At 32.3% G+C, this 27744-nt stretch overlaps 1 protein-coding gene across 2 annotated transcripts; it reads left to right on the forward strand.

Moving 5' to 3' along the window:
* The first annotated feature begins 10 nt into the window (after positions 1-10).
* LOC100377206 (MOB kinase activator 1B) lies at positions 11-27744 on the forward strand. 2 transcript variants are annotated; one of them, XM_078005720.2, is made up of 5 exons: positions 11-149; positions 24899-25065; positions 26410-26503; positions 26961-27094; positions 27474-27744. In XM_078005720.2, the coding sequence occupies exons 1-5, from the start codon at positions 136-138 to the stop codon at positions 27707-27709; spliced, it is 645 nt and encodes a 214-aa protein (XP_077861846.1). In that variant the 5' UTR covers positions 11-135; the 3' UTR covers positions 27710-27744. The 2 variants fall into 2 exon arrangements, with proteins under 2 accessions (XP_077861846.1, XP_002741420.1); XM_002741374.2 differs by lacking the exon at positions 11-149 and having other exon boundaries at positions 24879-25065.

Here is a 27744-nt window from a genome sequence, read left to right on the forward strand (position 1 = left end):
AAAAGTTGACGGGGGTACGGTACGGTACCGTTTCGTTTGAACTGCCTGCTTACACTGCATATATTACATCAGTGGCACAAGTCTATAACCGTAGACCATCGACCGTGGCTGCTGTGTAGATACAACACCTCAAAAATGAGCTTCCTTTTGTAAGTATTAATCAACGAACTATACTTCGTAGCGCCGTGCGTTCCTGAACAGATCGCGTTTTAGTCGGTCGCCATCTTGAGATATTTTTGTCAACATTCTTCGTCGGTGAGTCGTACCGGTTGCGCCGGCGATCTCCACAAAACTTCTCTCGTCATTGTCACGTCACTGTCATGCTCGTCACATCCACACTAATGAAATAATATTCACGAATTACTGTAACGTCACCGTGCGTGCAACACCCTGGTCAATAAACAGCCCACCAGTTTTATTTTAAATAATGTGTAATTATTTACCATCTGCCAAAAGTTTATTTTAATTACAATTTTCAGTTACTTAATATCAAACTGTGACAGCAGTAACTATGACTTCTTCAGTGATAATATTGATATTTGAAATGTTGCACGAATGTTCTTCAACAGGTATCATGCGAAAGAGACAACTGTTGTCAAGAGTATAGAGTGGGTTTATTTTTAACTACAAGTAGTACGACAATATGTCAAATTTTACATTAATGGCTACTAGGACAGTTATGGAAAAATAATTATAAATAAAATAATTTCAATAAATGTATTTATATTATATCATAAATCATAAATATTTAGCAGCGTGCAATTATTAATATAAATTTGTAATAATTAGCTTAGTTCCTCCATGCTTTGTTGTGTATAAATATTATTTTTTGTTAATAATGTGATTAATAATTGTAATATAAATATAGAATGTTGAACTATGCATTGGATTACTGTACTCAAAATCTGACAATGGGTAATACTTCAAAATTTAAATGTGTTATTTCCTATTGATGATGGCTTTTAAACAAAAAATAAATCAAATGCCAATGACTCAGTGTAGTTCCCATTGCCAAATTGCTTACTTTACTTGAGAAATTGAATTTTAGTGATAGTATTATTTAATTACTAGTATGTTTGTTCTTGATCCAAATGTTGTGAGACTAAATGCATTGTAGCATAAACCGGTCACCCTATAATAATATCAGCACCACATATAGAGTTTATGATGATAGTTTAATCATTTTATTAATTTTTTGTCTACTTTGAATTTATGTATCCATTCTTTATTAGCCACCAGCTCAAAAGAGTCTTTCAATGAATGGAGCAAAACATAAGCTTTTTATTTAGTCAGGCCTTGCCTTATGAATATGAACCTGGAATCTAAAAATGACACTCCTAAACACAGTAACCTGAGTAATTAGATGAGCTATGCTATTAAAATCTCTTCAACAGCTTAATTAGGAGAGTTATAATTATCTTTTAATCAGTCCTAATTTGAGTGAGTGATAGATGAGTATATTGGTCACTTCCCTGAGAAATCAAGGTATTCATTGTGTCCACAGGCTGAATTAAAGTAACTAGATTATATTAGAATTAATTACTTGAACAGCCAAAAAAAAACTGTTTGTATGTATTTATATAATTGGCTTAACAGTTCATAGTTGAATAAAAAAAAAGTTTGTTATGGCAGTCTTTGTAAATCATTTTCAGCAGAGATTTTCCCATGCCATTTTGACTAATGAAGTCACCTTACAGTCACAAGTGTTTACTTTGCAGTTTCTCTTGAGATAGGGTGGGGCACTTACTTTCTTTTTAACACCTCGTACATGACATCAGTCATTGATTTGAAAACAATATTTATTTATCAAGCTTATTTTTTCACTTTAAAGAGCTATTCAGTCAATATTTTAAAATTAATAGAATAAGTGTTGAATTTTACTCTCAAGTGATAGAAAACTGAAACTCTGCTAGTAATAAATTAACATGTTTGTTTATAACAATGAAATCAAACGTAATCCAGTGAGTTCACTTCCTGTGTAATCGACAGTTGGCTTGAGGTTTTTAGATTTTTACTTTTGTGTTCAGTTCTTGTGTTCTAGATTTCATTGTTCCAGTCACTTGTGTTGTAAAGTGATCAAATCCAGGTGAGGTACTTTTTGTTGATCACATATGCAATTATAAATGCTTGCTGAAGCCTTTTTTTCTTATCTTTTAATAGTTGTAATGGCTTCCATTACTTTTATTGTATGGCTTCCTTGAGTGCTGTCAATGATATCATCCTTCATTTTCTATATTATGTATGTTGTTCCTGGAACCTATTCTGCGTGCGTTGTCAGTTACGCACAGTACATGACTCTGGGTTTGCACTAGTGTCTCAGCAAGGCGAGTCCCACTCACAAAATTTTAAGAAATTGAAATTTGACCCTGAATAACTTGTACCCAAGCTTGCCTGAAAAACTTGGTCCCTCTTCATTAATTAGAGTCCGGGAAGCAAAATATGGGGTTAATGCTATCCCTGATGACAATCAAAATCTAGTCGGCCCCACCCAAACTGTTTGGTTTCTTCATTGACTATTGTTTTCTTTATGGTCTATGGTATCTGCTTTGTAATTTATTAGCGACACATTTGTGTGTGTTCATCGTGGTGTGGATCTAACAACAGTAAAACCAGTTTATTATCCAATTCCTTGTAATCTGTCTGGAGTGAGTGGTGCAGGTGACTGAGAGAGTGTGAAAACCTATATTTCATTGTACCATGCTTCATGGTACTCACGTTAACAACTAGTGTGTTCTTGCGCAGTCATTTGGTATGTGCTAAAAAATAATAGTACTTGAAATTGTACTACTGTAAAATACTTTATTTTAGCTGGAATTAATTTTCGCTGAATGAGACTTTTTGGACATTTTGTATGGAATTTATTTTCACTGATTTTTGACGAGCTGAATATAAAATATAGGAAAATCATCGTCATTCCTTCAGCGAAAAAGGCAAAAATCAATTCCAAATGAAACTATTCTACAGTGCTTTATTGACTTTATTTCACTATGGACAGATTTTATTGCTACAAATATGTATTTTGTATTCAAAATAATATTAAATACTACTTAATTACAGAATTACTTGAATAATACAATCTTGTTTTCCATCATAAAAATGCCAACTTCTCTCCTAATTTATTATTCAAAAGTGTAATTTTCACCAGATGGCTTGGGCTGGATCAAAGATGTACATGTAATCTGTATCTAAATTATTATTATTATTCAATTATGTAATTTTCACCAGATGGCTTGGGCTGGATTAATAATGTAAACTTAATCATGGTAATTTTTTATTATGTTGATAGTGGCACAAGTGTAGTATGAATGTAGGGAATGGACTATAATACATGTAGTTATATGAAGCAGTATTGAAAAATGCCATTGAATTAATTTCATGTGGTACTAACAAAAATTTTATTTGAATTTTTGTTTTGCCTTATTTATAGTCCGATTATTTATAGTCAGTGTGGGTACATGTAAAAGTTCTATTCATTTTTTTTTTATGTAAATTATGTGAATTGAAGGCAACGTGTGTACATTTAGTGATTTACACTCAGCTTCATTATTAAGGTATTAATAAATAAATAAATAAATATCTCCGATTATGCAACATATTGCATTTTTTACCTCATTTCTATTTATATTCAGAAACCATTCTACCATACATAAAAAGTGTCTTGATTAAATTATTAAATCTTTCAAGTTATCACTCATCTCTCTTTGGATGATAGTCCACCACTTTTTCTAAGAATAAATCTATTAGATCAAATACTTGTATATTTATGATCAAAAAGGTATACCGATACATTTGACAATGAATTAGTTGTTTAACTGTGGCCAAACCCAAAGAAATAATTGATTGCATTTTTACGAATATTAATTTTCGACTATCATGACTATTAACAATTTTGCTAAAACACTTCTCGCTAAAATTGCACAAACTGGGCTGAAAAATGACGTCTTGTGTTTTTAGGCCCGAATACTTGTTTTAGTGCGTGAATACATGTAACCTTTTCCAGTGATGAGTTAATAAAAGCAGTTTATTTGTTTATTTGTTATACGCTCATTAGGGTTGAGATAAGTGTGAAACCCTATTCCCAATTCCCCCCACATGGAGAGTGTCATGTTTGGTAGGCTATATCTGTATAACTAAGAGGAACAATAATTCCAAGACCTATTTTCAAAAAATAATTTTCATTGAAAAATCCAAATGAACATGCAGTGAGAAATGGCCAATCAAGTTTCAATGTAACATCCCAAACTCAAAGCACTACAGACGTTGCTTTGCGATGTGTTTGACATGGGACTCATTTTGACATGTATAACATGTGTAAAATACTTTGTTTATTTACACAAAATTTGCAGATATTATCAAAAAAAGTACCTGATCATATTCTCTTGTATCCAAGGTACATGCTTAGTAACTGGCAGAAAATGTCCTAATCGTAATCACAGTATTTCTTGTTTTTTCCCTCTCACGACCTTAAGATTTCAACTGAAAACCCTCTATAAATAAATTAACTCTGTGATCTAAGTGGTTATTTGTCAACCCATCAGTCGCATTTGAATAATAATACATGTATATTAGAATGGTTGGCTTCAATGTTGGTTTCCTCTTAATGGCTGATGAAAAGTTGGGCAGGTTCTTTCTTAAGTGAAACTTCCAGGTTCTAGCTGAATTGTATATTTGCCTAGAAGTGCCATTTGTGAAAATAAAAATAAAGGGACATGTGTACAACTGGGAAGATATGCCACGTAGGTGTGAAAAGTCTTTGTTAGTTATATCCCAGGGTATTACTGTACTCATTGAAGTACCTTCTGAGCCTTGTTGCTCCCACTCATTTGTGACCTCACTCAGACTAGTTTATTGTCCCTGTACCGTGTAATAGGAAATCACACGCTAATCAGCTTTAAATTTATGAGAGATACTTGCTCATGGATTTTGCTAGCCATGAACATTTCTCATCCTCAGACGGAGGTAATTTCAAAGAATGAAATAAATATGGAATAAATAGACCTGCAATGTATAGATTAAAATTCAACATAAAACAAATCAAAAGTGCACACTCGTACAATTCAAAATATTTTGTCCTGGACCACAAAACTTAGCAATTTTAAGGATTTACCAAATACCTTCTTGTGTATAATAATATTTGAAAGTTTGTAAGTGGTTTTACCATATTACATGTACCTCTATAACTAGCATACAATTATTTGCCTTGTTGGCTACCGGGAAGAGAGGTCTTAATTTGAGCAAAGATAAATAAAGATTATACATTATACATTTTTTCTAATATTATACTTATTTTGTAAATTTCATTTTTTCAAATTCTGTTTTTCAAGATTCACTATATATTCACTATATCCATGTATGTTTTCTTTTGCATCAATAATATGTCAGACAATGAGCATTACTGTAAAATACTTCATTTTCACTTTAATTAATTTTTGCTATTTTTCGCTGAAGAAGTGATTCAGTGAAAATAAAATCCAGCAAATAAACCCTTTTTCCTATATTTTACATTCAACTTGCCAAAAATCAGTGAAAATAAATTCCATACAAAACACCCAAAATAAAGTATTTTACAGTATTCACTTTTATTTTGCGTCTACCATTACTGATTATTTGTGTTCTGACCCTAGCTTTCACATTGATGGAATGTATTGGCTACAGATCATACATATCGTGTAACTGTTGTTGCAAAGGATTCAAAAGAGTCCTGGAAGGAACATTAGTCAACAATGACCGCTACATAATAAAAGAGAATTAGTTGTGTCAGAAATGTTTTGGTGCATTTGTGACTCGTCAAATCAATTGGACTAGAGAGCACACAGATGTCAGTTCATCAACAAAATATCAAGAATGATATCCTGAGGCACATCTTGTACAGTAAATTGTTGGTAACTTTCCTCATTTCCATGTCCTTGTATGTCAGAGTTGATGTTAAATGGAAACCCAGTGTGTAATATTCATCAAGATGGATATATATAGAGAGAGCACACTGGCGACTTTTCAATTCAGTTTATCTTCTTTGTCTTTCATACAAGCCTAATTTACTGGAAACGTTTGAAATTTCATTTTTTTAATGGGTTGTATAATTACTTCAGTCTTAGTATAATATCAACATGTACTGAATTAATAAGTCATCGCCTAGGCTGACAGGTTTAATATTAGTTATCTTTGAGTATTCTATTTTTATATGCAACACATTGACAGACTGTGTATATGGTGCGACTCACACGCGTTTGACATTTGGCCCATTTTATCGTACACCAGTTACATTTACATCATTTAATGAGGGTTTTTTTGTACACTAAAAAGAATAGAAATGTCAAATACTATAAAATAAATTAATAATAAATGATGTAGCAGTAGATTGTATGGACCACAATCAAAGAAATGTGTTGTCATTAAGGTAGAAGGCAATATAAGAATATTGACTTACAAAAGTTAGGGGTCACTACCTTTATTTTCGAGAAAAATGATGGTTTTATTTTAGTATTCAAAAGTTCAATTTTTCTTTAACATTGTGTTCTATGAAATTGTTCTAAAAATAACTATTTTTGAAAAATAAACAAGTTTCTCTAAAGATGTCACTGTAACACACAGAATAATACTATTTCAATGTGCCATGGGACGTTAGCTCCATGCTTTCACATAATAAATTTATGACTTCTCAAAAATTATGATTAGGCTTCTACCTTAAAGAAATGCTATAGTTGATGTAATTCTTTAAATAATTGATGAAAACTGCTATAATAAGATTTGTTGATCCTGTTGATCTTGTGTGCTGTTCTGATATTTTAGACTCCACACACTGTAAACACATGCTAGATATAATTTTGCTATTTTCACTGATAAGTAAAATCTGCTAAATTAAATTCACATGAACTTTTGTACCAGTAATTACAATAGAATGCATTGTTTCGCTGACAAATTTGTGAACTTGAAACTCAAAGATTGTGCTCAAATTTATCAAAACAGCAAAATTAAATGCCAGTGAAAATTGAGTTTTACAATAGTTTTTATTAGTTTGTGTTAAATTCTCTAAAACTTATGTTCAACTTGATTTTTTTGTTGTGAATGGGAATTTAAATTGAGATTTTTCCAGTTGACTATCCTCGGGGGCGGAGCTACGTCACAAGACGTTCCACGTTGCTACGACGCGCACCACTGTACATGCATTTCTATGGGCTCTGTGCGCGCTGCTGTGGAATGCCGGTCGAGCCGGTGAAAATTCGAGAAAACAACACAAACTCAACTTTGAAGCAATCCCGAACAACCAAATTTATATATGTTACACATGTAGGGCTAATCTTGTTACACTGTTCAGAGGAGTCTCAACAATCATCCCGAAGTACCGTTTTATGCGAGTTTTGGGCCTTTGTTTTCACCGCCGCGGGTTGCCAGGCGGTGAAAATGCCCGGATGTCCGCCCCCGAGGATTTAAATATTTTGATTGGTCACAAGATGGGCATTGTATTTGTGCAGTGACCTCTACATAAAAGTCATTAGCAGGTTCACCACTGGTAAAACTTATTGAGTTGTGAACAATTGTTCAAGAGCTGTTTCTTAACTCTTTACATATGTTAAAGTGAGACTCTGAAATTCAAACAGTCAGGTTGAGTTATTGCTGCAAGGCTGGCAATGGATTGGCTGACAGGAGGTACATGTATAACATGATGTGACTACTGTTGGACTGTGATTGTTCCTGGGTCAGGTTATATTTTTTCAGGATAATTATTAATATTTTAGATAAATGAGAACATAATAACTCATAGATGACTTGTATTGTTGCAGTAATAGAATCAGAACAGTAATTTGGATAAATTCCAAACTTTTGGATTCGTGCAGTATGTGTGGTTTTAAATTTCCAACAAATACTGTATTTATACATGTTTTATATGTCACACCCATATGGATTATGACACAACAATTGTGACACTTTAAATCAGAATTTAATTATTAGAGTTTCATCAGGACAATCATATTTGTCAATTTTAAACTAATTCAGAAAAATGTTAAGGCATTTGATCACCACTCACCTACATGTACATGTATACTGTTCTAATTAGCCCCCCCCCCCCCATTAATACTATTTTGAACAGATTTTAATAACCTGGTAGTTCTTCTAATTACTCATGTTACTATAGATGTTGTTCGAGAATTTCGTAAAACAAGTCGCCAATTTTGATATATTGACTTGTAATATTTGTGACAGCCTGTCCTTACCAGCCATGAACTAATACATTATGAATATATTTGGATTAATGATGTGTTTATTTAATAAATATGGTTGCTAAGTTACTTATCCAAAATAATTGCTATGCTGTAGTGTAAACCTCTAAAAGTGTTTTCAGTTTTGAATACCATTGGGGGGTAAAACAGATAATGCTAACAGGCTGTGATAACATCAACTGGAGTGTCCAACTGAATCCAATTACAAGCTTCCCATGGAATGACATTGTCTCCCTACTGATAAAACAGTTAGTGATAGTCATTAAAATCCAATATTGAAGTGTAATAAATTTTCCTGTCTTATCCCCAAATTAGAACACCAGCATGTATGTACTTTTTTCTGTTTTCTGTTCAATGTGTATTATTGTCATTCTATTAGTATTGACTGATCAATGCAAGTTTTTCTGTTCAATGTGTATTATTGTCATCCTATTAGTATTGACTGATCAATGCAAGTTTTTCTGTTCAATGTGTATTATTGTCATCCTTATTAGTATTGACTGATCAATGCAAGTTTTTCTGTTTTCTGTTCAATGTGTATTATTGTCATCCTATTAGTATTGACTGATCAATGCAAGTTTTTCTGTTTTCTGTTCAATGTGTATTATTGTCATCCTATTAGTATTGACTGATCAATGCAAGTTTTTCTGTTTTCTGTTCAATGTGTATTATTGTCATCCTATTAGTATTGACTGATCAATGCAAGTTTTTCTGTTTTCTGTTCAATGTGTATTATTGTCATCCTATTAGTATTGACTGATCAATGCAAGTTTTTCTGTTTTCTGTTCAATGTGTATTATTGTCCATCGTCCGCCTGCACGGTGTTGTTTCGTTCGGATATTCCTCCCTCTACAACACCGTGCGGTAATTCTATTCATAACCGTGTATGTCACGTGGTTGCGCGATAGAAAGTTTACCGACCAATAGAAAGCTTTGTTACAATGACTGCCAGAAACGGCTGGAGCTTTGCATTCCTGATGTCTTCGGCTTCATTTCTGCCGATATATGTTGCAGTGACATCATGAACTTTGAGGTATAACACCTACTCTTCTATAGTACCCAACAGTGGTGACAACACTATTACCACACTCGACAGTCGCAAGGCCGGTAAAGCATAATAACATAAGGATTTACTATTTCCAGTGCGACTAAAAACGAGCACATCAGACACGGCACTAAGTATAGTTTGAATAGCTTTAGTCTGAATATCAGTGAGTTGCATGATGTATGGATATCGTCGCTGTATTGCCTTGACATCCAAGCCAACACAGCTTCCACTGTGCGCAGCGAAATTCATTCTCGAGTCAGACATTTTCACCGCCTGGCAATCATCATGGTGAAAACAAAGTCCGATAAATTCTAAGAAAACTGTGTTTTGGGATGGTCATTGACACCTCTGAACAGTGTAACAAGATTACCCCTACATATGCAACATATTTAAATTTGGTTGTTTAGGATTTCTTCAAAGTTAAGGTCGTGCTGTTTTCTCAAATTTAGTCGTTTTCGACCGGTACTTCACAGCAGCTCGCGCAGAGCCCATAGAAATACATGGCAGAGTGGAGCGCGTGGGGCATCTCGTGATGAATTTGATAGCTTGGCCAAGCACGTTGAAGAAAGAAGCAATATGATTGGCTGTTGGTAAATTGATTCTAAACTGTGAGGGCATTGTCACATACACATATTCCTAATGAAATACTTCAAGGTGATAGCGGAGTGCTTCGCCGGAACATTCACCTTGAAAATTCAAGATGATTATTGTAATCCTATTAGTATTGACTGATCAATGCAAGTTTTTCTGTTTTCTGTTCAATGTGTATTATTGTCATCCTATTAGTATTGACTGATCAATGCAAGTTTTTCTGTTCAATGTGTATTATTGTCATTCTATTAGTATTGACTGATCAATGCAAGTTTTTCTGTTTTCTGTTCAATGTGTATTATTGTCATTCTATTAGTATTGACTGATCAATGCAAGTTTTTCTGTTTTCTGTTCAATGTGTATTATTGTCATTCTATTAGTATTGACTGATCAATGCAAGTTTTTCTGTTTTCTGTTCAATGTGTATTATTGTCATTCTATTAGTATTGACTGATCAATGCAAGTTTTTCTGTTTTCTGTTCAATGTGTATTATTGTCATCCTATTAGTATTGACTGATCAATGCAAGTTTTTCTGTTTTCTGTTCAATGTGTATTATTGTCATTCTATTAGTATTGACTGATCAATGCAAGTTTTTCTGTTTTCTGTTCAATGTGTATTATTGTCATCCTTATTAGTATTGACTGATCAATGCAAGTTTTTCTGTTTTCTGTTCAATGTGTATTATTGTCATCCTTATTAGTATTGACTGATCAATGCAAGTTTTTCTGTTTTCTGTTCAATGTGTATTATTGTCATCCTTATTAGTATTGACTGATCAATGCAAGTTTTTCTGTTTTCTGTTCAATGTGTATTATTGTCATCCTATTAGTATTGACTGATCAATGCAAGTTTTTCTGTTTTCTGTTCAATGTGTATTATTGTCATCCTATTAGTATTGACTAATCAATGCAAGTTTTTCTGTTCAATGTGTATTATTGTCATTCTATTAGTATTGACTGATCAATGCAAGTTTTTCTGTTTTCTGTTCAACGTGTATTATTGTCATCCTATTAGTATTGACTGATCAATGCAAGTTTTTCTGTTTTCTGTTCAATGTGTATTATTGTCATTCTATTAGTATTGACTGATCAATGCAAGTTTTTCTGTTTTCTGTTCAATGTGTATTATTGTCATCCTATTAGTATTGACTGATCAATGCAAGTTTTTCTGTTTTCTGTTCAATGTGTATTATTGTCATCCTATTAGTATTGACTGATCAATGCAAGTTTTTCTGTTTTCTGTTCAATGTGTATTATTGTCATCCTATTAGTATTGACTGATCAATGCAAGTTTTTCTGTTTTCTGTTCAATGTGTATTATTGTCATTCTATTAGTATTGACTGATCAATGCAAGTTTTTCTGTTCAATGTGTATTATTGTCATCCTATTAGTATTGACTGATCAATGCAAGTTTTTCTGTTTTCTGTTCAATGTGTATTATTGTCATCCTATTAGTATTGACTGATCAATGCAAGTTTTTCTGTTTTCTGTTCAATGTGTATTATTGTCATTCTATTAGTATTGACTGATCAATGCAAGTTTTTCTGTTTTCTGTTCAATGTGTATTATTGTCATTCTATTAGTATTGACTGATCAATGCAAGTTTTTCTGTTTTCTGTTCAATGTGTATTATTGTCATTCTATTAGTATTGACTGATCAATGCAAGTTTTTCTGTTTTCTGTTCAATGTGTATTATTGTCATCCTATTAGTATTGACTGATCAATGCAAGTTTTTCTGTTTTCTGTTCAATGTGTATTATTGTCATTCTATTAGTATTGACTGATCAATGCAAGTTTTTCTGTTCAATGTGTATTATTGTCATCCTATTAGTATTGACTGATCAATGCAAGTTTTTCTGTTTTCTGTTCAATGTGTATTATTGTCATTCTATTAGTATTGACTGATCAATGCAAGTTTTTCTGTTTTCTGTTCAATGTGTATTATTGTCATTCTATTAGTATTGACTGATCAATGCAAGTTTTTCTGTTTTCTGTTCAATGTGTATTATTGTCATCCTATTAGTATTGACTGATCAATGCAAGTTTTTCTGTTTTCTGTTCAATGTGTATTATTGTCATTCTATTAGTATTGACTGATCAATGCAAGTTTTTCTGTTTTCTGTTCAATGTGTATTATTGTCATTCTATTAGTATTGACTGATCAATGCAAGTTTTTCTGTTTTCTGTTCAATGTGTATTATTGTCATCCTATTAGTATTGACTGATCAATGCAAGTTTTTCTGTTTTCTGTTCAATGTGTATTATTGTCATTCTATTAGTATTGACTGATCAATGCAAGTTTTTCTGTTTTCTGTTCAATGTGTATTATTGTCATTCTATTAGTATTGACTGATCAATGCAAGTTTTTCTGTTTTCTGTTCAATGTGTATTATTGTCATCCTATTAGTATTGACTGATCAATGCAAGTTTTTCTGTTTTCTGTTCAATGTGTATTATTGTCATTCTATTAGTATTGACTGATCAATGCAAGTTTTTCTGTTTTCTGTTCAATGTGTATTATTGTCATTCTATTAGTATTGACTGATCAATGCAAGTTTTTCTGTTTTCTGTTCAATGTGTATTATTGTCATCCTATTAGTATTGACTGATCAATGCAAGTTTTTCTGTTCAATGTGTATTATTGTCATCCTATTAGTATTGACTGATCAATGCAAGTTTTTCTGTTTTCTGTTCAATGTGTATTATTGTCATCCTATTAGTATTGACTGATCAATGCAAGTTTTTCTGTTTTCTGTTCAATGTGTATTATTGTCATTCTATTAGTATTGACTGATCAATGCAAGTTTTTCTGTTTTCTGTTCAATGTGTATTATTGTCATCCTATTAGTATTGACTGATCAATGCAAGTTTTTCTGTTTTCTGTTCAATGTGTATTATTGTCATTCTATTAGTATTGACTGATCAATGCAAGTTTTTCTGTTTTCTGTTCAATGTGTATTATTGTCATTCTATTAGTATTGACTGATCAATGCAAGTTTTTCTGTTCAATGTGTATTATTGTCATCCTATTAGTATTGACTGATCAATGCAAGTTTTTCTGTTTTCTGTTCAATGTGTATTATTGTCATCCTATTAGTATTGACTGATCAATGCAAGTTTTTCTGTTTTCTGTTCAATGTGTATTATTGTCATTCTATTAGTATTGACTGATCAATGCAAGTTTTTCTGTTTTCTGTTCAATGTGTATTATTGTCATTCTATTAGTATTGACTGATCAATGCAAGTTTTTCTGTTTTCTGTTCAATGTGTATTATTGTCATCCTATTAGTATTGACTGATCAATGCAAGTTTTTCTGTTCAATGTGTATTATTGTCATCCTATTAGTATTGACTGATCAATGCAAGTTTTTCTGTTTTCTGTTCAATGTGTATTATTGTCATCCTATTAGTATTGACTGATCAATGCAAGTTTTTCTGTTTTCTGTTCAATGTGTATTATTGTCATCCTATTAGTATTGACTGATCAATGCAAGTTTTTCTGTTTTCTGTTCAATGTGTATTATTGTCATCCTATTAGTATTGACTGATCAATGCAAGTTTTTCTGTTTTCTGTTCAATGTGTATTATTGTCATCCTATTAGTATTGACTGATCAATGCAAGTTTTTCTGTTTTCTGTTCAATGTGTATTATTGTCATCCTATTAGTATTGACTGATCAATGCAAGTTTTTCTGTTTTCTGTTCAATGTGTATTATTGTCATTCTATTAGTATTGACTGATCAATGCAAGTTTTTCTGTTCAATGTGTATTATTGTCATCCTATTAGTATTGACTGATCAATGCAAGTTTTTCTGTTTTCTGTTCAATGTGTATTATTGTCATCCTATTAGTATTGACTGATCAATGCAAGTTTTTCTGTTTTCTGTTCAATGTGTATTATTGTCATTCTATTAGTATTGACTGATCAATGCAAGTTTTTCTGTTTTCTGTTCAATGTGTATTATTGTCATTCTATTAGTATTGACTGATCAATGCAAGTTTTTCTGTTTTCTGTTCAATGTGTATTATTGTCATTCTATTAGTATTGACTGATCAATGCAAGTTTTTCTGTTTTCTGTTCAATGTGTATTATTGTCATCCTATTAGTATTGACTGATCAATGCAAGTTTTTCTGTTTTCTGTTCAATGTGTATTATTGTCATTCTATTAGTATTGACTGATCAATGCAAGTTTTTCTGTTCAATGTGTATTATTGTCATCCTATTAGTATTGACTGATCAATGCAAGTTTTTCTGTTTTCTGTTCAATGTGTATTATTGTCATTCTATTAGTATTGACTGATCAATGCAAGTTTTTCTGTTTTCTGTTCAATGTGTATTATTGTCATTCTATTAGTATTGACTGATCAATGCAAGTTTTTCTGTTCAATGTGTATTATTGTCATTCTATTAGTATTGACTGATCAATGCAAGTTTTTCTGTTTTCTGTTCAATGTGTATTATTGTCATCCTATTAGTATTGACTGATCAATGCAAGTTTTTCTGTTTTCTGTTCAATGTGTATTATTGTCATTCTATTAGTATTGACTGATCAATGCAAGTTTTTCTGTTTTCTGTTCAATGTGTATTATTGTCATTCTATTAGTATTGACTGATCAATGCAAGTTTTTCTGTTTTCTGTTCAATGTGTATTATTGTCATCCTATTAGTATTGACTGATCAATGCAAGTTTTTCTGTTTTCTGTTCAATGTGTATTATTGTCATTCTATTAGTATTGACTGATCAATGCAAGTTTTTCTGTTTTCTGTTCAATGTGTATTATTGTCATTCTATTAGTATTGACTGATCAATGCAAGTTTTTCTGTTTTCTGTTCAATGTGTATTATTGTCATCCTATTAGTATTGACTGATCAATGCAAGTTTTTCTGTTTTCTGTTCAATGTGTATTATTGTCATTCTATTAGTATTGACTGATCAATGCAAGTTTTTCTGTTTTCTGTTCAATGTGTATTATTGTCATTCTATTAGTATTGACTGATCAATGCAAGTTTTTCTGTTTTCTGTTCAATGTGTATTATTGTCATCCTATTAGTATTGACTGATCAATGCAAGTTTTTCTGTTCAATGTGTATTATTGTCATCCTATTAGTATTGACTGATCAATGCAAGTTTTTCTGTTTTCTGTTCAATGTGTATTATTGTCATCCTATTAGTATTGACTGATCAATGCAAGTTTTTCTGTTTTCTGTTCAATGTGTATTATTGTCATTCTATTAGTATTGACTGATCAATGCAAGTTTTTCTGTTTTCTGTTCAATGTGTATTATTGTCATCCTATTAGTATTGACTGATCAATGCAAGTTTTTCTGTTTTCTGTTCAATGTGTATTATTGTCATTCTATTAGTATTGACTGATCAATGCAAGTTTTTCTGTTTTCTGTTCAATGTGTATTATTGTCATTCTATTAGTATTGACTGATCAATGCAAGTTTTTCTGTTCAATGTGTATTATTGTCATCCTATTAGTATTGACTGATCAATGCAAGTTTTTCTGTTTTCTGTTCAATGTGTATTATTGTCATCCTATTAGTATTGACTGATCAATGCAAGTTTTTCTGTTTTCTGTTCAATGTGTATTATTGTCATTCTATTAGTATTGACTGATCAATGCAAGTTTTTCTGTTTTCTGTTCAATGTGTATTATTGTCATTCTATTAGTATTGACTGATCAATGCAAGTTTTTCTGTTTTCTGTTCAATGTGTATTATTGTCATCCTATTAGTATTGACTGATCAATGCAAGTTTTTCTGTTCAATGTGTATTATTGTCATCCTATTAGTATTGACTGATCAATGCAAGTTTTTCTGTTTTCTGTTCAATGTGTATTATTGTCATCCTATTAGTATTGACTGATCAATGCAAGTTTTTCTGTTTTCTGTTCAATGTGTATTATTGTCATCCTATTAGTATTGACTGATCAATGCAAGTTTTTCTGTTTTCTGTTCAATGTGTATTATTGTCATTCTATTAGTATTGACTGATCAATGCAAGTTTTTCTGTTTTCTGTTCAATGTGTATTATTGTCATCCTATTAGTATTGACTGATCAATGCAAGTTTTTCTGTTTTCTGTTCAATGTGTATTATTGTCATCCTATTAGTATTGACTGATCAATGCAAGTTTTTCTGTTTTCTGTTCAATGTGTATTATTGTCATCCTATTAGTATTGACTGATCAATGCAAGTTTTTCTGTTTTCTGTTCAATGTGTATTATTGTCATCCTATTAGTATTGACTGATCAATGCAAGTTTTTCTGTTTTCTGTTCAATGTGTATTATTGTCATTCTATTAGTATTGACTGATCAATGCAAGTTTTTCTGTTTTCTGTTCAATGTGTATTATTGTCATCCTATTAGTATTGACTGATCAATGCAAGTTTTTCTGTTTTCTGTTCAATGTGTATTATTGTCATTCTATTAGTATTGACTGATCAATGCAAGTTTTTCTGTTCAATGTGTATTATTGTCATTCTATTAGTATTGACTGATCAATGCAAGTTTTTCTGTTTTCTGTTCAATGTGCATTATTGTCATCCTATTAGTATTGACTGATCAATGCAAGTTTTTCTGTTCAATGTGTATTATTGTCATTCTATTAGTATTGACTGATCAATGCAAGTTTTTCTGTTTTCTGTTCAATGTGTATTATTGTCATCCTATTAGTATTGACTGATCAATGCAAGTTTTTCTGTTTTCTGTTCAATGTGCATTATTGTCATCCTATTAGTATTGACTGATCAATGCAAGTTTTTCTGTTTTACGTGTATTATTGTCATTTTTTTGCGATATTCACAAATGTTCAGCTGTATAGACAATATGTAGGACAAACTCCTAGCTGTGATAATATCATCAGACAATATCCCAATCGAGTAAAGTCATATTGCGATGTTATTAAAATGTCAATTGAAAGTTTTCTCACCAGACACGAGACATGAAACATTTGCTGAATGGTTTAGTTTTTTGTCCTGGTTTAATACTTTCATGAGACATATTGTCTCACAAATATATGTAAATTAAATCAAGTGACAATTTATAAAGTTTAGAATACAATTCAAACATAATAATTAGAACAAACTAATTTATTTCTGTCTGTAACCACTAGTTGCCCATAGATAGGTAATTGTCTCATATTTTCTAAACAGATTCCAACAATTCCATCCCACATAATTTTTTGTGAGAACACTGACAGTTTGAAATAACAGTTTTAAGAGAAAATAAGTTTTTTTTTTGTAGATAACTCATTGTAGGGACACAGTTTCATAAGAAAAATAAAATACAAATGTAGTTCTATAGTAATGAATATCTTTTTAGCTCCGCTGTCGACTTTGTCGAGCGGAGCTTATCATATGAGTGATTGTCCGTCGTTGTCGTTCGTGTCAATGTTTTACTTTTTCAACTTCTTGAAAACTACAAGCCTGAATGCTTTGATACTTGGTGTATATGTACCTTGGGTAGACCTCTCTCAGATTTGTTCATTTCATGATCATATCTTCAATTCTCTAATTTTGGTGAATATTTTGGTCATTTTTGGTAAAAAATGATATTTTCGACTTGTTAAAAACCGCAAGTCCAAATGCTTTGATATTACATATATAGGTATTGCATGTGGACCTCTCTCAGATTTGTTCATTTTGTAATGATATCTTTAATTCTCTAATTTTGGTGAATATTTTTGTAATTTTTGGTAGAAAGTGATATTTTTGACTTCTTGTTAAATACTGTAAGTCCGATTGCTTTGATACTATACATATTGTTTATTTTCTAATGTCTTCAGTTCTTTAATTGAAATGTGCATTGCTAACAGCAGAGCTATCTCAGCCGACAGGCTGCTTGTTTTTGTTGATAACTCATTGTAGGAACACAGTTTCATAAGAAAAATAAAATACAAATGTAGTTCTAGAGTAATGAATACCTTTTTTTTTTATTTGTTTCAACAATTTTTCCATTATTCATGCAAGCTTGGTATACAGTTACATGTAGTAACGATGATTGGAATTATCCAGAGCACAAACAAGGTACATGTATTGTTATAACGAGTCAATAATAGTTGGTGCCACATATGTTCCCAGAATTGCCCTGATTTAAGTCATATTATAATTAGTACTTCTGACGAATGGAAGGCTTGAATGAAATTATGTAATAATTATGAATAAATATTGACTAGGTAAATTCATGGGTTTTATTCATGGGAAAAATATGTTCTGTTGTAATTTATGTTCATGTGGATTTAAAATAGCAGAATTAATACCCATGTAGTCACTGACTTTCACTATTGGTGTTTTGTTGTAGGGTGGTAAGCAGGTACCCAAGTTCCCCGATGTTGTTACCTTGCTTCTCTACTGTAGTTTTGTCATACTGTGGGTTAATGTTCAATTCTATCTGCAAAATATTACAACCCTTTCCCAATAGTAATACCTGTGTTCCCCAGTCTGAACATATTAATAGCCAACTGTTCTTAGCTCTTTTAACATGTGGGAGTTCAAACATTTCATTTTTTGGTTGAAAATATGTCAATACTGGAAGTAGCACTACACCCTGAAAATATTTCTCGTTATTTTAATTTTATTTTATTTGGAGTTCCAACTACTTGACCCACTTTGTTCAAGGTTGGGTCATGAGTAAATAAAAAAAACGATTGTCACCGATAAACATTCAGGTGTAGGCAAGTTTACGAAGTGTAGCTTTGTCTCAACAATGGGATGAAAACACTTCCTTACACATTAATAAGACTTTTGTTTATTAACCTGTGCATTATTTTGCTAATTATAATTCAATATATCATTTACCTTTTAATATTGTGTTTATAAGATTGTTGCGCATGATAAATTATCATGATCTTTTAGGGAGTTTAGACAAATTGTACATGTGGCTGTGAACATTGCGCTACGATTCTTAAAGACAGCAAGTTATGGTTGCTTGGAGAATGAAACAGTATGCTTCAAGTACATGTACAACATCCAATGTAAATAATCTTTCTAGTGACCTTGCTTATTTAATTAAGATTTCTGTGGTTGAAATTGGTATTTGCCAGGGACAACCTCTTTCACAATTGAAGTATTAAACACAAAATATCATCTTTTAGACAATCGTATTCTCAGAGTGGTTGTTCCACTGGACAAACAGATATTTTTTTTTTTGATTTTCTAATCTAGGTAATCATGTCAAGTTTATCATTTACATGTACCATATTTAGCTTCGCTGTAGACTTTGTCGAGCGCAGCTTGTTATGAGTGATTGTCTAGTCATATGAGTGATTGTTGTCTGTCGTCACCTGGTATCGTCCATCGTCACCTGGTATCGTCCATGTCAACTTTTTACTTTTTAGCTCCGCTGTCAACTTTGACGAGCGGAGCTTATCAAATGAGTGATTGTCCGTCGTCGTTCGTGTCAATGTTTTACTTTTTCGACTTCTTCTTGAAAACTACAAGCCCGAATGCTTTGATACTTGGTGTATACATGTATGTACCTTGGGTAGACCTCTCTCAGATTTGTTCATTTCATGATGATATCTTCAATTCTCTAATTTTGGTGAATATTTTTGTCATTTTTGGTAAAAAGTGATATTTTCGACTTCTTGTTGAAAACCGCAAGTCCAATTGCTTTGATATTACATATATAGGTACTACATGTGGACCTCTCTCAGATTTGTTCATTTTGTAATGATATCTTTAATTTTCTAATTTTGGTGAGTATTTTTGTAATTTTTGGTAAAAAGTGATATTTTCGACTTCTTGTTGAAAATTGCAAGTTTGATGGCTTTGATATTATAAATATAGGTACCTCATGTGAACTGATCTCAGATTTGTTTGTTTTGTGATATTTTCAATTTTCTAATGGAAATTTGCGTTGCTAACAGCAGAGCTATCTCAGCTGAGAGGCTGCTTGTTTATTTAACACCATGTACTACATATGTACTTGTGGTCTTTGCACTTTTAACATGACCTTGATTGACTTGACTATCTGCCAACAGATGAACCTGCAGGGGAGTTAGAAAAGTGCTCCATGTGGAGCAGGATATGCTTGTTCTATTTAAATGATTAAAAATCACTTCATGCATGGTGGTTTACCATGGGGAATCCATATATCTTTCTATTACTGATTGGACTAGATGTGTAATGTCCTTGTTGATTGTTAGTCAATCATTTGTTTTGTGTTTTAGAGTTAGGATTTTCATTTATCTTTGGATTTGAACGTTGGTGGGTATAATGATGTTGTTATTTCTACTTTGGTAAAAGCTGCTAGTGTTGAACCAGCATAGGAGATCTACATGCTAAACTCTGGAATAATGTACATGCATTGTATATCACTTTAATTTCAAGACATATTTTCGTGTTTGGGAAATTTGGTAAATTTCATTAACATGTACAGTGGGAAAACATCTACCTCCCTATCTATATACCTTCCAACATTCCAACATTTTTTTTACACATTGTCAGCTGTGTTTGAGTGGGGGGATGAAATAAACCAACCAGGAAAACTGCTATCTCACTATCAATCTTCCTACATGTAACAACTTTCCAATATTTTTAGGAACATTGTCAATGTTATTTTTTTACTGTACTGTACTTTCAATCTCAACAACCCATTTTAATAAGGCATACTCATAATGCCAAATAAAAATTATTTGTATGGTAACATTGTAAGCAAAGATAGGGTAAGTACATGTAAGTAGAAATAACTTAATTAATTATTCTCAATTTATTATTCCTCCGTGCAGCTTGGCCAATACTGTTGTATGAGGGTATTTTTCAATAATACACCATGTCTTACATGTACAGGTTGACATTTTGTTTAAAAATGAAGAATTTTAAATACTAGTAGAGCCTATTAAAATGTGTACCTACAAGTGCTAATTTTTCTGGTTGGCCATGAAAAAATGTAGGGTCAGCTTTAAAAATCTAGGCAAGGTTGGATTATATTTTTTTATTTGGCCTAACTAGAGTGCATTGAAAGCTGCTCAAATTCAAACATAGTGAGTGGATTAAACTTTATGGATTTGAATTCAAAGAAAAGTTCAGGTTTTGAGCAAAATAATATCGAATTGGTGAGTTATTGAATTTTATGGGCTTTTTACATTTTAACACAGGAAATTATTACTTGATCACAAAGATGCAATTTCATTTCATTTCAGTGATGTTTCTAGTAATTTTGTACTGTTACGTGTGGAAGGAAAATGGGAGTTTTCCTGGGCAGTTTATTTCAGCATCCACTGTTACTTTGTCCTTCTGAATGTCTTCATATAATTAGATTGAGAAAATTGATATTGACAAAATTAAACTGTCATGCTGTAATGCAAATTTCATCAACTCTTATTCAAAATGACAGGTAACTACAATCTACATGTAACATTTATTGTAACTGACAAGCGATAATTTTAGACGTCTTACAAAATAACAAATTTCAGTCTTGGCTCTGATTAATCATCTCGAGTGCTACAGTAGCAATGTTGATCAATACAGTTTTGTCCAAGTTTTAGAAATTTGCTGATACTTTGTGAAAAGATGTGAAATAACAAAAACTTGGTAATGGATAGAATTATAAAAAACTTGTGATTCTACCCTGACTATGGAGCTAATACATCTGACTCTGATTGAGTGGGGTATACATTTTTTGTAAACTCTGCATTTTCTATTATAACAAATAACAATTTTCTTGCAACTATAACTCAAGATAATGTGCACAGGGAACTACATTTTTAAAACTACCGGTAACTCAATTGGTTACTGTTCTGTTTCTAAATATACATGTATAGTAGTTTCAATAGCTGTATGCTAATATTGAGTGGGACAATGTGTTTTTGTATGAGAACTTCTGTTTATCCACTTTAAAGTCATCCTAATACATAATCCTAATAATGTTGTTAGACTACCAGTAATTCACCTTTATTATTGGTTACTATTCTGTTTCTAAATATACATGTATAGTAGTTTCAATAGCTGTATGCTAATATTGAGTGGGAGAATCTGTTTTCGTACGAGAACTTCTGTTTATTCTAATACATAATCCTAATAATGTTGTTAGACTACCAGTAATTCACCTTTATTATTAGTTACGGCCTGATCAGTTCCTGACAAGCAAATAGCAGTTGCAAGCAAGCAAGGTTGTTTTATAAATTTTAAAGGTTTGTTGCATATACAGTGACCCCTGGGTAAGTCATGCCTCGGTAAGTCGCGATTCGGCCAAGTTGCGGGTATTTGGATGGCTCCCAAAATGTCTATTGTATTTTGACGGCAGTTTTGAAGTACAAAGACTAATGTTTCATGGCATAGTGTTTTTAACTAACCGTTAAAGAGACAACTTAACACCTACTATCCGTCAATTACTGAGATGCAATGGGTGATGGAGGCCTTACTCAAGGTGTCAACAGGGGTGTCGAGTAGCGACCATACACCTTTCTCGGCCAGTTCCCCTTTAGTATACCTCCATAAAACTCACTACAACGAGTTATTACATAGCAATATCATCTGGAGTTCTTTTTTTTCCCAAACAATGATAAATAACTTGCACAAACAAATGCAACAAACAGATTATACTGAAATCAAATAATAAATACATCAGTATTTTGGCTCACTATTATGTAGCATTCGTTAAATTTGTGCCACTGCAACAAATCATGAACAAAAATTAGAAAATGTTACACCAGTGCAAGTTGTGAGCAGTAATTATAAAAATAAGAATTTCATAAACTTGTTTTTACACAAGTGTTTTCATACAAGAGGCATATGTAGGCCACTGGATAATGCACTGATTCATGGATATGCAATGTTTCAGTTTACCATACATTTCTGTCTTTTGTGTACTTTTTTCAATCGAGCAATACCGTACTTATCTGGGTAAGAGCCCATGCCTGGGCAAAGGCCCACCCCCCACTTTTGACATAGTAAAGAAGTTGAGGTCATATCCAGGCACACACCCAGGGTTTTTTTTCTACAAAAAAAATAACGTTGACTGTGGTTGTATTAACAGTTGACTCTCTTGAAGTCTGTCGTGATGCTTATAAAAAATCTTTAAATATAATTGTTAATTGCGTTAAACAAGCTAGGGGTGAACGCGAAATAGCTGTAACAGCTTTCTGCCTTCAGGGCAGCGCGTTCACAGCTGATTTTTTTCAGAATCATAACAGTCAGCAAGCCTATAAAAATATATATTAAAGCAGAAACGGTAGTTCTCTTTTTGAAATATGTCGTGGCCCTAAAAAGGGCCGGCCGTTTGGTTTGTGCATCCTTAGAAACGATTCAAGCAAAGCAAATTTGGCTTTATAAAATATTTGGTAGCAGCTTGCGAATCCATAACTGGGGCCAGCAATTTTGCAATATCATGCCGAAGACGATATTGACGAACTTCAGGAAGAAGTTGTAGGGATTTTGAGGGAACAGCTACAGTGACGCCAACTTGGACTTTGAGGGTTTTGAGTTTGAGGAAGATGGCAATGAACGTACAAATAAAGATCTGAGAAGTGTTTTAAAACAGCTATGAATTTTTATAATTTTTACTGTGTAAATTTGTAAATTATTATTGATCTTGTATGACAGTTGATTCGTAATTTGTCGAGACCGGAAATCCTTTTACGCAGTTTAACCCCTGACATTTTAATTCATTTTGAGTTCACGCATATTGGACGTGTTTGTCCTCGGGAAAATCCTAATTCAAATGATTCCTCACTGTCGATTTTTATTATTTGTGGTTTATTTGTCACATTATAAGCAATACATTAATTTTGTTTTACTTCTAATTTTGCTTATTGTTCATTTATTTCCGTTGCATTTTTTCATTTGCCGTTCCATTCCCTGCCGCAGTTTGATCTGCGTGTTGTCAATTTTCGTAAGATGTGAACAGGATAAATGAGCTAGCTGTATGGATGTGTGAATAGAACAGTTTAGATAAGGAATTTATGTTTACAACGAGATTAAGTCTATCATTTGTTGCACGTACATATATGTGAATAGTTTTATTATTTGAGCCGCAATCTTGCTATACTTATCAGTAAACTAGAGGATAATCCTCTGTAGCCTTCAGATGACCAGGGCCATATTGGAACCATCCGGTGACATGCCTCAGAAATGTAACCCTCTAAGCTCTTAAATTTTTCTCCTCCAACATTTGCTCCTTTTTTGAGTATTTTTCTATAATTTGTTGATCAATTTGAACTACTGTAGAATACTTTATTTTCGCTTGGAATTTATTTTCGCTGAAGGGATGATTCCGTGAAAATAAAATCCAGCGAATATACTTTTTTTCCTATATTTCACATTAATCTCATCAAAAATCAGTGAAAATAAATTCCAAGCAAAACGCCCAAAAAGCCTTTTCAGCGAAAATTAATTCCAGCGAAAATAAAGTATTCCACAGTAATTGAACATAATGTTTTGTTGATCTTGATCAAAATGTTTGAACAAATTTGTGTAAAAAGTTAAATATTTATTTTAAAATTTTACATTTTTTCACCTTTCACAAAATATTAATAAAACTTTTCCTGATTTGTTCAGATAGTTTAATCAGGTCTTAAAATTAAAATAATGTTCATTTATTACAAAAGTGTTTAAGAGGTATATTGTACAAAAATACATAAATTTGTGCAAAATATTTTAAGGGAAAAAATTATGGCATTCAATGATGAAGGCTATTGTCTAAATCATCTCGCTATTAATTCTGGACATTTGCCTAATCAGAAATTTGGGGTAGATTTCTAGCTTGCGCAATTTATTGGCTGATTCCCAGCAATCTGAGCTACAGAATCAAACAGTTACGTGGCAAAATAAACACCCCTATGCAAATGAAATTTGAACATTTATTAAACCAGAACAGAAGCAAGTTTCTAAGGTCAATGCTGCAAAGGTTTAATTTATCTAGTGTGTTTGATATCAATATTTTATTGCTGTAATGAAGTAATTAAAATTTTAATCAAATACAGATTAATTAGATTCTGCTTCTGTATACATTTATTATCTTTACTGTCATTTACAGTGACTTGTTAATTAATTAATTGATTAATTAATACATGCATGTATTATTTTCTAGTTCAACTCGATCTGCAAGGACTTTCAAACCAAAGAAGCACATTCCTGAAGGAACTCACCAATATGATTTAATGAAACATGCTGAAGCTACACTCGGAAGTGGGAATCTTCGACAAGCTGTCGTACTGCCAGAAGGAGAGGACCTCAATGAATGGATAGCTGTGAATAGTGAGTCTTGTTTTTGTGTAATTTATCATTTTTCACAATTTTCACTATTTTTTAACTATTTTTTTCACTGTGAAACTGAAACAAGGATACATACAGCATTTGCTTTTTTTAAAAGTGTTTTTAAAATAGAAGTGTGATTACATTATTGCTCATCAAATATTCCACATATTAGTTTTAATAAAGCTCTATAAATGCTGTCAGAGTACAACTCCAAGTGATGACATTTAAAATAATTAAATCCAACAAGGGTTGTTCACACACTGTATCAATCCTTTCCCAAGTTCAAACTATTTCTGTTTTAACCCAAATCATATCCTACTGCACTTGGTCTTTGGATGTATTACATTAGGGAGACCTTATGGAAATTCCTACTTTTAGCTGAATTAACAACATTCAGATTTAGCAACGATACACTGTACATGTAAGCTAAATTACTGTATTTTCTCTATTAGTAGCACATAGTTTTATGTAAATTACAGAGATTGTATACAGCCAATGCAATTTTTGGTTTATATGTGCTTCTGTTTGAGATGCACTTCTAATAGGGTGAATATGGTAACTGGAATATAACATACTTGATGTTTTACAGTATATCAATATTCATATAGGGTTGTCTGAACCACTATTGTGGCAAACTATCTTATTGGCACATATGTTATTACCCACCTCAGACAGACCTTGGCTGATTTTACTCAGACTTTGATAAAGGTCATACAAGGTCACATACGTTCAGCATTTTGTTTGATTCATAACTAGTGTTTTATTTTGTGTGTCCGGGATCAGCAAGAGCTATTCATCATTCTCCCAATTCAGACCATTTGGAAGAGATTTTATTCACATACAATGTATCTTCATAATACTGTAGTCGGGAGAGTCATTTATAGCTCGCCAGCCAGCCAGACAAGACCAGATGCACTTAATATTTTCTTACTAGTGGCAAGTTATTCTAGAACTAATGACAAATATTCATGTCTGGCATTCCCTCGTTAGGTGTACATGTTTTGAGAGAAACCATGCACAATCTATATATAATCTAAATAAATATATTGAAAACGTGACTGTCTATTTTGCCTTTGGCTGTTATAACGATGAGAACACGTAATACTGTTACATGATATCTAGTATGAAGGTTGTTGAAATTAAAAATGAAAGGAGAATGAAAGGGTCTGTTTCATTTAGTAAAGTACTTGTCCCTTTAAAATATGTTATTGTACTTGTGCCCTTGTGTGCACGAATGTAGGTGTAAATTTATTTATGACTGCGCCCTCGCTGGTTATCGGAATGATACTTTCTGCCTGAGGGCGCTCTTCATATTAAATAAACTAATATTTGTTTAATTTACAGCTGTAGATTTCTTCAACCAGATAAATATGTTATATGGTACAATAACAGAATTCTGTATGCCAGAAACGTGTCCAGTTATGTCTGCTGGACCAAAGTGAGTAAAATAAACTATTTTTGTGCTTAAAATCACTAAATAGTGATTTTGAAATCCACTGCCATTATGAGAAAATAAGCAGCATTGGATCCAAGTCAGATTGACTTGAGGTCGCCCTGAATATTTGTCAGGGAAAAAATTCCTTGAAGGCCATATCCCTAACCTGAACCCTAATCCTAACACGCTAGCCCCCTAATGTAATTGCATACGCCCTTCCAGATAACAATAAATATTGTTAAGAGAGGCATATAACAAATAAAATGTGATAGGAGCACTGGAGGAGCAGCGATAAGTTATGGGTGAGGGGGCCCTAAGGAACTCTTGCAATTGCCAGGATGAAAACTGTTCGTCCGTCCCATAAGGAGTTTAAATTCAAACACACTCGGCATCTGACATGGTTCTACACTGCTGTTAAGTAATATACATGTTACTTTATTTAAGTATATTTGTGTTTTAGATATGAATACCATTGGGCAGATGGAACGACCGTGAAGAAACCAATCAAGTGCTCTGCTCCTAAGTATATAGACTATTTAATGACGTGGGTTCAAGACCAGTTAGATGATGAGATGTTATTCCCATCTAAAATAGGTTAGATATTGTTATTAAATGGATGAATATACACTCAATAATCAGCCATTTATTTGGTAAAACATTCCCTTCACTGTAGACTGTAAGCCGTCATAGTTTTATGAGTCAGTGAAAATGGTCCAATTTTGGAGCAGTGACAATTTTCTGGATTCCTACGCTGAGAATTCATCTTCACAAGTGCCATAAAATCATCAATTAGCATAAATTCTTAGCAGCATCGATATTAAGAATTTTGACTTGATTCTTTTGTTTTTAATTTTGGTAACGTAATGCCAATAATCTGTAATAATGAAATCACAAAAAAGATGACATATAATAAATCAATGTAAAATTACTGAATTCACAATGGTCGTCCTAATAACATCTTCTTTTCTTATAGGTGTTCCGTTCCCGAAGAATTTCTTATCAGTTGCAAAAATCATCCTCAAAAGATTATTCCGTGTGTACGCTCACATTTACCATCAACATTTCAAGGAAGTTATCAATTTACAAGAAGAAGCCCATCTCAATACGTCTTTCAAACATTTTGTTTTCTTCGTTCAAGAATTCCAGCTGATTGATAGGAGGGAGCTTGCGCCACTTCAGGAGCTTATTGATCGACTGACAAACAAGTAGACAAGATATGCCTTATTGTTTTATATGAAAGAAAA

This window comes from Saccoglossus kowalevskii, chromosome 19, assembly GCF_978046115.1.
Source record: "Saccoglossus kowalevskii chromosome 19, keSacKowa6.1, whole genome shotgun sequence".
Lineage (NCBI taxonomy): Eukaryota > Metazoa > Hemichordata > Enteropneusta > Harrimaniidae > Saccoglossus > Saccoglossus kowalevskii.